This window comes from Antedon mediterranea, chromosome 8 (assembly GCF_964355755.1).
Source record: "Antedon mediterranea chromosome 8, ecAntMedi1.1, whole genome shotgun sequence".
Taxonomy (NCBI): Eukaryota; Metazoa; Echinodermata; class Crinoidea; order Comatulida; family Antedonidae; genus Antedon; species Antedon mediterranea.
Window position 1 is genome coordinate 25,337,816 of NC_092677.1, and position 13,457 is coordinate 25,351,272.

Consider the following 13,457-nt stretch of genomic DNA (forward strand, 5'->3'; position numbering starts at 1 on the left):
GTCATCCACCATGATCTATCATATTTGTTACTTTCCTCGAGTGTATTAAGGTATATTAATGTACACTGAGGTATATTAATGTACACTGGGGTATATTAATGTACATCAAGGGTATGCAATGTCAGATGTCATTAATTATGATTGAAATCTAATCGTATTTCTAAAATTAAATCAAACAACATCCACCACAAACACAGTGCAGTTTGAACGATATCTAAAGCTTGATTTCCACTAGCGACTTAACGCGACCAATCACAGGCGATGGATTATTCTCGAACAGTAGCTTTTCATTGGTCAATTCGCTTGCGTTGCGAGTACGTCCTTTCGCGTCTCTGCTTAATGTTTTCCGTTATTAGGGAATCAACTGTTACAGTCGAACAACGTAATTATTAACGTAATTATCATCGTAAAACGCGTACGTCCAGCGAACACTGACTTTTATTACTTTTCATAATGCAATATTTGTTGCTTCAATCAAGGAGGAGTATTACCTTATTACATGCATGGACAGAAGTGAACATTGTTCAGATATATTGGATTCTTAGTTGATTCTTCAAGACTTAACTTATTAAGAATAACTTACAAACATCAATGTTGTTGTTTCATATATTTATAATAATGGGATGATGGCCAGATCCAATTTGTATTGAAAATCTGAGCAATCTCTGTAAAAATAGTGTTAATTTAGATCTTAAAACGTACCCACTTTTCCCACATATTTAGCCATTTAGCCATATTCAGATATGAAACATGTTTAGGTTCTAAACACATTCTAAACACGTAGTCTGTACCCAATTTTCTAAAAATTTAGCCTTGAACATGTTTACATAGGAAACATGTTTATGTTCTAAACACATTCTAAACATGTAGTCTGTACCCACCTTTTCCACACATTTAGCCTTATAACATAAATTTAGATATGAAACATGTTTAGGCTCTAAACATATTCTAAACACGTAGTCTGTACCTACTTTTTCCACACATTTAGCCTTGAACATGTTTAGATATGAAACATATTTATGTTCTCAACACATTCTAAACGGGAATGTCCGTAGTCTGTACCCAACTCAACACATCAATGACGTGTTGATTGTTAAACTTATATATATATATATATATATATATATATATATATAAAGACATGTTTAGGTTTTAAACGTGTTTAATTTGCCATGTGAGTTTTTTCCGCCACAGTAAAATCGTATGCACATAACGCTAAGCACGTACCTAAACATGTTGACTGCTAAACATGTGGAAAAATTGAACATAATAGTGACATGGTTGACTGCTAAACGAGTGGAGGAACACAACATGTAGCTATAAACACGTTTAGGTTTTAAATACGCTAAACATGTAACTACGCGTTCAAAAGTTCCACACTGATTTTACACTTTTTTAGTGTACAGGTATTTTAAAATGTTATTTTAGAAAAATGATGCTGTACAAGTTTAAAAGAATATACCAGTGAAATCACTGTGCACACGTACAGAGCCTACTATTTTCATCAGCTTGAACGCGCGCATGCGACAGCTAATTATGTATTCATGACGTCAAATTGACGGAACTAATAAATGTATCAACATTCTTTCTTTCTTGTAAGTTAATAATTGAAGATCATCCATTTTGGTCAATTATTCAATGCTTTTAGGTTCCGCTTTATCAGTATAATACTCATTTCATTAAAGCAGCAGGCAGATTGAACTGAACTTTTTTAATAAGTCTCTATCTAGCATCTGGCGAATTTAGCATGCCTGACTGAAATACGAGTCATTAGTCTGCCGTCTTTAAGGATATAATTGGGAGTTAGAATTTACATAGACTCATTACCTCATGAATTTAAATGGTCTAATATAATCTATATAGAATTTTCGGATATCACATTTAAATCCGTTTCGCATTTATGTCTTTTGTAATATCATATTAAAATAATTGATGTATTTTCTATTTTCCATCTTTTTGTGTGAAGTCATGTGACATTCGGCATCACATAATGTTAGGAATATTGCCACTTGCCTTGATATTTCTTGAAAATGTATTCTTTTACAGAATTCTAAATTTAATCCTAAATCAGTAAAAGTGTTACGAGTGTTTGGTTCTAATAAATCACAAGAAGTCACAGTTTTACATAAAATCTAACATTTCCGAGTCAACATATAAGATTATAACACTTGGTTTAGCAACAGTACCCTCTCATTAGCCGCCGACGCGATAAGGTAGATGATTTATGCAGGAGTTTAAAAATCGCGATCTTATAACTTTTAGAGTCAATTATGCATGTATGATCTCGATTTGAATCGCAGCACTTTAGTGCTATACATTGACCTATATATCACTGTTATGCAATTTTAAAAATAACATTTTCTTATAATATCATAAAGCTCTGTCTATACTATATCAAACTTTATGTGACAAAAAATACGATGTGCCCATTTATGGACATGATGATGTCATATCAGTACCATATTTGGGGATATAACATATTTGGGGATATCACTACCATATTTGGGGATATCACTACCATATTTGGGGATATCACTACCATATTTGGGGATATCACTACCATATTTGGGCACACTTGGAAAACGGAGCCAAATGGACTACTCATTGTAATGAAACAATAAGGCCTATGTCAAATACTAAAATATTTGATGAATTAAAAATATTTTTTCTGAGAGTGGATTGTCAGAGAGCAATTTATTTCCGTATAAATTGCCCATTTGTTCAATCAAAGGATAAATTTTTCAATCAGAATACAAGAAAATAATGTTGTTTAATGTAAGCAATTGAAACCAATTTAAACGATAGACCACAATAAAAATGCGAATCATACTTTTAGGAATCTGCGATAATAATTTACTAAAGTCATTTAAAAAAAGAACAAGCGTTTGCCGACGTTGAAATCACAAAATGCATAGCGTTGTGGTATTATTAAAACAGAATTTCAAATTCACGTAACGCAACGAAATTACACGTAACGCAACGATATTCACGTAACGCAACGGCATTTCACGTAACGCAACGATATTCACGTAACGCAACATTTACGCAACACAACATTGACGTAATGCAATGACATTGGCGTAACGCAACGACATTTGCGCAACGCAAACGATATTGACGTAACGCAACGATATTGACGTAACGCAACGACATTGACATAACGTAACGACATTAGCGCAACGCAATGACCTTGACGCAACTCAAGCGTTTGAATCACAAGCGACATTCGGTCCTTACTACGGCAACAAACTTAAGCGTGGTTCCCACTAGCGACGCAACGCAAGGACGTAACGCAACGCAAGTGAATTGACCAATCACAAGCGATGGCTTATTCGCTTGTGATTGCTAACTGTCTATAACTTCGCTTGTCATTGGTTAAAACGCTTGCGTTGCGTTTACGTCCTTGCGTTACGTTCTAGTGGGAACCAAGCTTTACAACCTACCGTAAGCGTGGGTTATTGTGGTTCATATGTAATCAAAACGATCCCTCATTCCTTCTTGCCTTCTTATGAAAAGAGGCTTCGAAAATAGCCCCATTACCCTTACTCAAGAGCACCTCGTGATGCCTAATTTGAACGGCAAACAACATCTCCAAGCACGTAACATTGATATCAATTGAACACGCGCACGAATCGGCAATTAAACACGCGCACGATTCGACAATTAAACACGCGCACGAATCGGAAATTTAACGACTACTGGTATGGGAAATTGACTTTGGTAAACGGGCAATAAATAAATAATTAAGACATTTACAATAACGGTAAAACGACTAGAAGTTTGCTTTCTGCGTGTATTCACTGAAAATCGAAGCAATAAAAGCCCTAGTAATGTCCAAAACCTGAATGGATAGACCTATTCAATTTTTTTATAGAACTACACAGAAGATAAAACTACATTGCTTTTTTTATCTGAGCGCACGTTCTGTAAATCCTAAATCTATTAACTTTAATAGAAATTGAATTTACTGCGCTAAATACATTTCAATCTTCTGAAGTCTACATTCTAGAGAAAGCATTTCTAACTAAACACGGATGTAAAGTTTAATTAAATGAGATTCGTCATTGTGTATCTTGTCCACAAAAACCGATAGCTTCTTTTAGAAAAAAAATCTTTTAGTCAGCATGCTTTCGGTTTTCAGAAATTTAATCGCCCGGAGCTTTATTGTCATGATCATTAAATATTATTGAACGTCTTTTAACTTTAATTTTCATCAAAATGTTTATTCCAATCCATTTTGATCATCTATTAACTACATTTGTTCTAAATACAAATGATTTATAAGAGCCTATCATCTCAGTTCATACGATAGTAATTCGTCATCGTCGACCATGATGCCAGTTTACACGATCAAAGCAGTTCAGACGACTACAATCGGTCATCATCGATGATATGCCAGTTCACACGATCAAACTACATTCATACGATATTGTAATCAAACTTCATTCATACATTGTAATCGGTCATCGTCAATGATGCCAGTTCACACGATCAAAGCAGTTCAGACGATTAAAATCGGTCATCATCGATGATAATGCCAGTCCACACGATCAGACTACATTTATACAATATTATTGTAATCAGACTTCATTCATACAACATTACAATCGGCCATCATCGATTATTAATCATTATGCCAGTTCACACGATCAAACTCCGTCATTCACACAATTCTTATCAGACACGTCACTCATCTATATATGCCCATTCACAATCAAGTTAAGTTCAAAATACCCACTCACCGCCATTTTATTTACGTTGGCAACGTGATAAAAAAGATTCCGTTACAATAACGGAGGCGATTACTCGTTTTAGAATAGTGGGCCGGGCGTTCACATAGTGAATCAATCAATTCTTATGTCACACCTTATGGATTTGACTAATGAATATTCATTTTTATTTTGTGACGTTTCATGAGGGGTCCCAACTTATGTACGAAAAGAAATAACGCGGTACGGTTAAAGATGAATAACATCATGCACAGTTCGTAGCAGAGCACAGTTAACACGTCTAGATTTGCGGCGTTAAGAAATACTTCACGCAATTATAGACGTATAAATAATTCGCTTAGTGGACGACAAACGAGAAATTGAATAGGCCTATTACAAATGTATAAATTCAGATATAGTGATATAAATTCAACATTATTCAGTCACCTACTTCGCACAACGTGTTTGGAAAAATTAATGTTTGGGGATTTGGAGGGTAGGGGGATTGCGGCCAAGATAGAAAAAATACGCTAGGCCTAGCTAGCATGCTCAGTATATTCTTAGCATAAAAGGTGGTCTGGTAAATGGCCTCTTCAGGACCATGTCAAGCCTCTACAACAACTAGGCCAAGGCCTAGCTATCGCCACCAACCATTTTTAAATACTTTTTGAGTATTTCTATAGACCTACACTTACTTTGTTTATTAAAATATTGTTTTCAGCCATTGTGATCTGCATTTTTACGCTAATTTCCAGACATTTTCGTTCTGTCGACGTGACACGTACATGCGACGTAAAAAGACGTTGATTATTTTTAGATTTTTAAAAAGGGGCGGAGCTATGACAATGAACAAGATGAATGTTGGGTAAATATAAATGATGACGTTAAGATTTACGTTTTCCGGCGGCGAAAAACATTTGTTACTTTCTCGGCATAAAAATGAACTCAATTTATTCGCCAGATAATTTACAACATTTTTTTGCAGACCAGAAAATGATAAGATGTAAAAATACGCCGAAAAATTTAAGACAATTTTTATATTTTTTTTTATCTGAATTAATGACCAAAATGTACTACTACGCAGTATTAAAAGAAGGTCATGAGTATAGCCATCTCATGGGAAGAAGAAAAGCTAAAATAAAGTCTCCGACTCCCAATGGACGGACACATGATAGGAGCCCGCTCCCCGACTCAGTTAAGAGTAAACAATTGGTTAAAACGATAATTTCACGGCTTTCACTTTTTCTCACAAATTTTCTCATCAATATACAATATCAGAAAATAACAATTTTCATGTATTTTGTGTCTGTACCAAACCTTTTTTCTAAATTGTGCGTTGCAAGGACGTAAAACGCAACGCAAGTAATCTGACCAATCACAATCGATAATAACCGTTTCCTGCAATCGATCAACTCGCTTACGTCCTTTGCGTTGCGTGGGAACCAAGCTTAAAAGCAACATTTGAAAAAAAAAAGCATTGTAGTACCAGATGTGGCTTGAATACTAGTCATTGAAAGCACTTTATGGTCGACGAGGAGGCTACCATGCTTAATGATTTAGATATTTTGGGTTCTAGTCCCACATTATCAACGCGTTGTTCTATCTCGCATATTCAACAGTAATACACTCAAGGTTATGTAATTTACAATGACTATAAATTACCTTATTTAAATTCTAAATATGAATTGATAAAAAAAAACCAAAATAAATGTTGACACAACAAAGCATAAGAGAGCACAATGCGCAGTTTCTTTATATTCATAATCGATTCTTTTAATAGGTCTCTATTATTCCCAAATATGCAATTCGTATTATGAACTCTGTGTTTGTATTTCACATATAATACGTACATATTTCAAAATTCATTTCACGCTTCGCAGATACGCTCTTTAAAATGCTTCTACTGAAATTGTTTTGCTTTAACTATACACTTTTACGTTAATCCCGATATCTGGGTCGTTATCAGAGACTCGAAGACACCTGTAGCTGACGGTGTTCAATAGTAGCACGTACAAACGTTTGAAAGCGCGCGTGTGTACTCTTAACGTTTTAACCCGCGTGTACAAACATTAGAACGCGCGCGTACAGGATGTAATACAGCGCGTAGCTTGTACGCGCACGTTTAACGTTTTATACACGCGCGTACAAAAGCTGTATTATTATCATATTTGATTCGCGTTACAAAACTAATACTAGATTTACATTGTGTAAGATCCAATTCAGACAATGCATTTGAAAACAAAAAAAACAGAAATGTACAATTTTATCGTCCATGAGTTGTATTAAAACGACCTTTACAACTTGTTTGCTTTAATATTTAAAAAAAAAACAAAACAAATATTTTAAGTGAAAAGTAATATACACAGAAAGAATTTAAAAATGAATATTAGACTATCTACACTTAACGCTAATAGTTTTTTTAAAAGGGATAATTAAAACAGTTATGTATACAGCTCCCTAAACCAATATCTCTATTATTATAATTAGTTTTTTCTTATAATAGACAACAAAACACATAATAAACGTGGGTTACTATTACTAGTTATTTGTTTTGGAGCAATAAAATACATTTCAATTTACTCTTTAATTTTTTAATAAGGTTTATTGTAAAATAAATAGCTCTATTTTTTGTAGAAGCCCATCTCATTGTATAGGCCAAAACCATTTTTGTTTTCACTGCTAACCCGCCACCAACAAAAAAAAACAAACTTGTTGAGTCTTTAATATTGTAATAATTATTACGAAAATCTTCTACACCTCATACAATAAACCCCCCTCATAACCCTATCCCAACATCACAATATCTTCAAAATTAATTATTCATAAAATGAATATAAAAACACTTATAATATTTGCGATATAAAACTTTACGATTTAGAAATAAAATGAATAAAAACAAAACGGAAATATGTTGCTACAATATTTACGAATAAAACGTGTATAGATAACGCGTTTAACGCAAAAAACGTGCTTAACGCAAACAACGCGTTCAACGCAAACAACTCGTTTAACACAAACATCGCATTTATCGCATATGCGTAAAATAAAATAATTATGAAAGACATTTAACACTCAACTTTCTTTAAAATGCAAAATGAGATATTTGACACCAGGTTTAAAAAAATGCTTAGCTGACTTGAAGTTGTGTTTCTCCCATGTACAATCCTTATTTCAAATTGAGTTGTCAATATTTTAGGAAGCACAGTCGGGTACAAGTAATTACATAGGAGAAATGTAATAATATATTTTTGTATCAATTTATCATTATTTATACATAATTAATATATAGATATATATATATATATAGGAACATGTGACAGACTTAATAAAAAGTACTATTTAAATAATGTTGTTCAGATTGAGAGTTTTGTATTTAAAGTAAATGGGAATTAAATAACATTATGTTATAATTGTTTTTAATAAATAATATTATAAGTAAGTAATGTATTCTTGACAAAAAAGTTCAGGTTCTGGGGATAAATCAGAGTCCTTGGTATAATACAGTACTCTATGCAGCATTATGTTACAGTAACATATTGTTGTATGTGAAAATGACACAGTGTATTTGTCGCTTACTGTGTGTATATATGTCCAGCATTACACATACTGTCCACTATGTCTGCCCATTCAAAGTCTATTGTAAATAGGATACTCTTTAGTCTTAACATAGACAATAACGATACACTATGCATATACAGTATAGGAACTGACTATGCTTTTATATAACATACATGTTGCAATGTTTATTATATACCTATGTATATGTTAACATAGACAGTAACTATACACTATGTGCATGTTAAAATCATTCTACTGAAGTTACTGCAGTAAATACATTAAACTGTTTAAGCTTTTGTTGGGTAATGACACATTTGCAGTGTCGCATAAACCTCTATGAAACAAGCTACGTTACTGCAGTAAAAAGATGTACAGTAGTTACTGCAGTAACATAATGTTAACATGATTTAACAAATATACAGTATAGAACCTATGTTTACAGCATAAACGTTAGAGTCCATCATCGGAATAAGCTTTTTTGTTTTCAAATGGAAGATCATAATGTTGAAATGACACAAGTGACAAATTATCTTAACAGTAGTAGCAGCAGAATATCGGGGTCACCCTTTGGCATATATCTAAACCACACATATACATGATTCAAATCTTACAACCAGCTCAGACGGTGTCCAATTAGGTAAGTTGTTTTTATTTTATATCAAATTTAAAAAAAAAATGTTACATTTTTAAAAAGGTCAAATAATGTCCATTTTTAAATTATTTCTGCTTTCCACATATTTTTCTTACTAATAATATATTTAGGCCTACCTGTTTTTTTTTTCATTTTTAGAATAAAACAAATCATTCAGATAAAACTGAATTGAATTAGATTAATTTTGTTTATTTTTTGCTTTTTTTACCTTTCAATAAATAAAAACATTTTTTTTTTATTCAATTCATATAGAAAATTAAAGTTATTACGTAATTATAAATGTGGAATCCAAATAAAAATGAATTATTAAAAATATAATGACATTGTCCAGAATGATGTATATATAACAATCAGGAGTTATTTCAAATTTAATCTATTTCTTCATGGTTTTATTACTTTTATAGTTTTTAATTCATTACGTAAATAAATTTAAATGATGATTTGCACAATTGTGCCCTTTTTTATTTAATAATAAATAAATTCAATGATTCACTAGCTGACCCATGTCAAATTATTTTACTGCAGTTACTGCAGTAAACTACTGTAGTTTTGTTTAATCAATAATTTATTTTATCATCTTTTTCATTTCACATTATTTTTTAATTCTGCATAATCGCTTAGAATTTACATCTTTCTGTTATTGATAAATTTAAAAAATATGTAAAATTATGGGAACTATTGTATTTTTATGTCCCAAGTCCAACATATTTTTTTTCTGTAATAATTAAATTGAAGTAAATTTGGAATAATAAGAATATGATGCTAATAAAATGAAATAATAATGAATTTTATAGACTCTGTTGTGTTTAAGTGTAAACAGACCTTTAAACATGATCACATTATACACTTGGGTTTAGATACATATCATTGTGTGAACATGTGTTAAGGCTTACAGGCAATTATGAGGCATAATCAATCTTTTCTTTAAATAAAAAAACTTCCCAAAAATAACTTGTTTTGTTTTGGGCCCTAAGGGATCATATCAAAGAATATTGTACTGCGGTTACTGCAGTAAACTATATTCACTTTCATATCTTTTATATCTCTTATAATTTTGCAAGCTTGATTTTGATAATCATACACACTTTTATTAAAGTGTCTGTCTTGTAACGTTTACACTGAAACAAACTAAAATTATACTAATAGTACATTACTTACTGCAGCACCTGCAGTACAAAATAACATGATTACTTAGTCCTGAATATAATTGAAGATACCTGATTTCTAGCATAAAAAAGCGATTTTTTTATAGAATTTCTTTCATTATTAATGATATTCATAATGATCTACATTATAACTTCATGATTTTATACCTTGTCAAGGATATGATATGAATTGGAATGCCAAAAATAATTCTTAACTAAAACAATTAATAAAAAACTAATGAAAAAATAGCATAGAAAAGGGAATTAGGAAAAAAAAAATTGGTTAAATTAAAAATTGAATTTGCACTTATTTCAATTATTTACAGATCATAGTGTCTCTTTGTAAGAAAATTCATCTCTATTAAAAAACTTGGCATTGTGCACCGGTGTCGTCCAATCGGTTTCTTGAGTTGAACTTGTGCTTGGTAACTGTCGTATCGACGACGCGTCCGTATTGCATGAATGTCCAGAAATAAAGTCCGACGAGTTGTTCAGATTGAGACATAAATGATTTGTGTTTGTAGAACCGAGTAAGTAGTTATCTGGATCTGAAACTTGTGATTGCACTAACGACTGGGAATTCCCTGAATTGAAAGTTTGGGAATTTCCCACAAACATTGAACTCCTCTGTTCTGCGTCTGAGTTCGCATCGAGTAAACGTTTAGTTTCACTAGTAGGATACGAGTCCTTTTTTAAGTCACTGTTTTCTTCTGTTTTTGTATTTGTCTGTTGATAGTTATTTTTATCCTCTTCATTACAGAACGCTTGCTCTAATGAATAGTAAATGGCCATAAAAACTACCAAGAAACCGCCTAACAGCAATATCTACGTCAAAAAAAAAAAGAAAGCAATTAAAAAGATTATTTTGATGGATATTATGCTTTTTAATCTTGGGAAATATTTTAAAATATACTTATATATTTAACGGAAATCTTAGTTGTGTTGGCGGGTAAATTTTGTTTTGGAACTTTCTATTTTTAACAATATTTTTTGATAATGTATATAATTGCTTTGGAATATCATACCTATTTGGGTACCCATCATACCCATTTGGGTACCCCTCATACCCATTTGGGTAACTCTCATACCCCTTTGGGTATCCCTCATACCCCTTTGATACCCCTTCTTATACCTATTTGGGTACTCCCATACCAATTTGGGTATCCCTCATACCCCTTTTGGTACCCCTCATACACCTTTTGGTACCCCTCATACACTTTTGGGTACCCACCATATCTCTTCGGGTGCCCCCCATACCCTTTGAATACCCCATACCCCTTTGGGTACCCCTCACTATATCTCTATATTATGTATTCAATTCAAGGGGTTAATGCCTGCTTTAAAAAGAGCACAATTAAAATTTACATTATCAATGCATAGGTACTGTGTTTAATGGAATATTTGTAATGGTTTTTTTCTTTCCAATTTTTCAAAGTACACTAATATCTGTTACATATGCTAATGGTTACATTTATTCCATAGTATCCAAAAAATAAATAAAATATTTGAATGATTTTTACAAAAATTGGAATATTTTTACATTAATATTTGATGAATATTTATACTGAGTAAAGATGTATCTATACCTGACATTTAAAAGCGTAAATTCATTTTTGGTACAGTATAGCCTGTATAATATTGATTTTTAAATGAGTAAACAGAGAGATGTTTTTTTTTTCTCTTTTGTGAAGTAAACAGAGAGATAACATACGTAACAGAAAAAACACAATAGCAAATAATATTTAGTAGTAACAGAAAATAAATAAATCACCCACTTTGATGTCAATAAAAATGGTATTAATGCAATTGTATAAATGTAAAATTCAGAAATTTAAGTTTTATTATAAATTTCTGCTATCTTATTTGATAAAGAGATTTAAAGAAGACAAAATTAACAACAAATTTCCAACAATACTTTAATGAGTAAAATACTATGATATTGGAGAGAAATGTTTGCAGTTCACAGGATAACCTACTTTACATATTTAAAAAAAAATGTTCTATAAAACAAATAAATAACAGTAGCACCCATTTTTGGGACAACCCTATCCAGGGGACAATTTCCTAAACAAGAATAAGGGGCCAATGTTTTATATATTTGTATGTTTTAACACCTATTTAGGGGACAAATTGTACTGTATGAAAACTTATTTAAAATTATAATTATGCAAATCAAAGTTTTAAAATATAATTGTTCTAATATTTTCATATAATTTTTTTTTTTCAAGTAGTTTATATCAGCTGCTGCTTTTACGAAATTTTTTCGAGATCTTTTCCAATTTTACTTTTGACACCGAAGTGTTTAAAGTAATGTCGTGAATAATATTGCCGAACTAATAAAAATTGCTTGTTTTTGAAATGTATAACATATTTTTTTACTTATATATTTTTATTTATTTGCATTTTTAATTAATTAATTTTTAAATATCGGCCTTATATATTTTTTTTCTAAGGGTGCAAGTTAGCTAGGCTCAGCATATTACAGATCTTAAGACAGACATCTAATATTTGTTTTCTTGTGAGTGAAAAATTAAAACCAATTGAGTGGGATTGAATTGAAGTGAAATTGAAGATCGTCGAATATTAAACAATAAGTATATATTTATTTATACAAGTACATCTCTGAAAACCAAATTCAAATTCACACTGAAATTTAAATTTCCTTTGAAGTGTTTGCAAGTACTGTGTAGTTAGCTTAATTATAATTTCCTTTGACTGCTGTTAGACCCTAGGCAGATTGCGACGTGTTTAAATAGAGTTCTGTGTTGTTTATTTATTGAATAAATACACACATTTTTTTTTTCTTAAATCATAGATCATTGATATACTACCAGCTTCTTTGTACAGTACTGCCTACAGTACTGTACAAAACTGTTACCTTAGATGAAAAGAATAGGGCTCCTTCTGTTGAATGCTACAGCAAGGAAAAAGCGTTCGCATTTGGGCGAAATTCACTGATTTATCGTAAAGAATTGTATACAGATACTTAATATAAAAACAGAAAAAAACATTCATCATCACTGATTATAGTTTAAAAGTACCGTTAAAAACGTTTTAAATTTTCCTAAATTTATGGATCATAACAGAAGAACTGCTTGTATGTAGATAGAAAGAATAGGGCTCCCTCTCTTAAATGTTACGGCAAGAAAAGAGTGTTGGACAAGTATGTGTTCACAGTTGTGCGCAATTCACTGATTACAGTTTTTCTATTTTAAGTACCGTTCAAAACCGTTTAAATTTTCCTCAATTTATTGTTCACTGACGTGTACAACAGAAGAACTACCTCTCTCAAATGTTGCGGCAAGAAAAGTGTTAGACAAGTATGTTCGCACTTGTACGCAATTAACCTATTACATTTTTTCTATTTTAAGTACCAATCAAACATGAACGGTG

The 13,457-nt window shown here is 31.7% G+C and overlaps 1 protein-coding gene across 1 annotated transcript in view; it reads right to left on the bottom strand.

The window, feature by feature from the left end:
• Positions 1–6,967: 6,967 nt before the first annotated feature.
• The window catches only part of LOC140057514 (proprotein convertase subtilisin/kexin type 7-like), a 67,746-nt gene continuing 61,256 nt past the window's right edge, over positions 6,968–13,457 (bottom strand). The window contains exon 16 of the mRNA XM_072103209.1: positions 6,968–10,889. Coding sequence (XP_071959310.1) covers positions 10,392–10,889 — 498 coding nt within the window. The 3' untranslated portion in view covers positions 6,968–10,391. The remainder of the gene's footprint in view (positions 10,890–13,457) is intronic.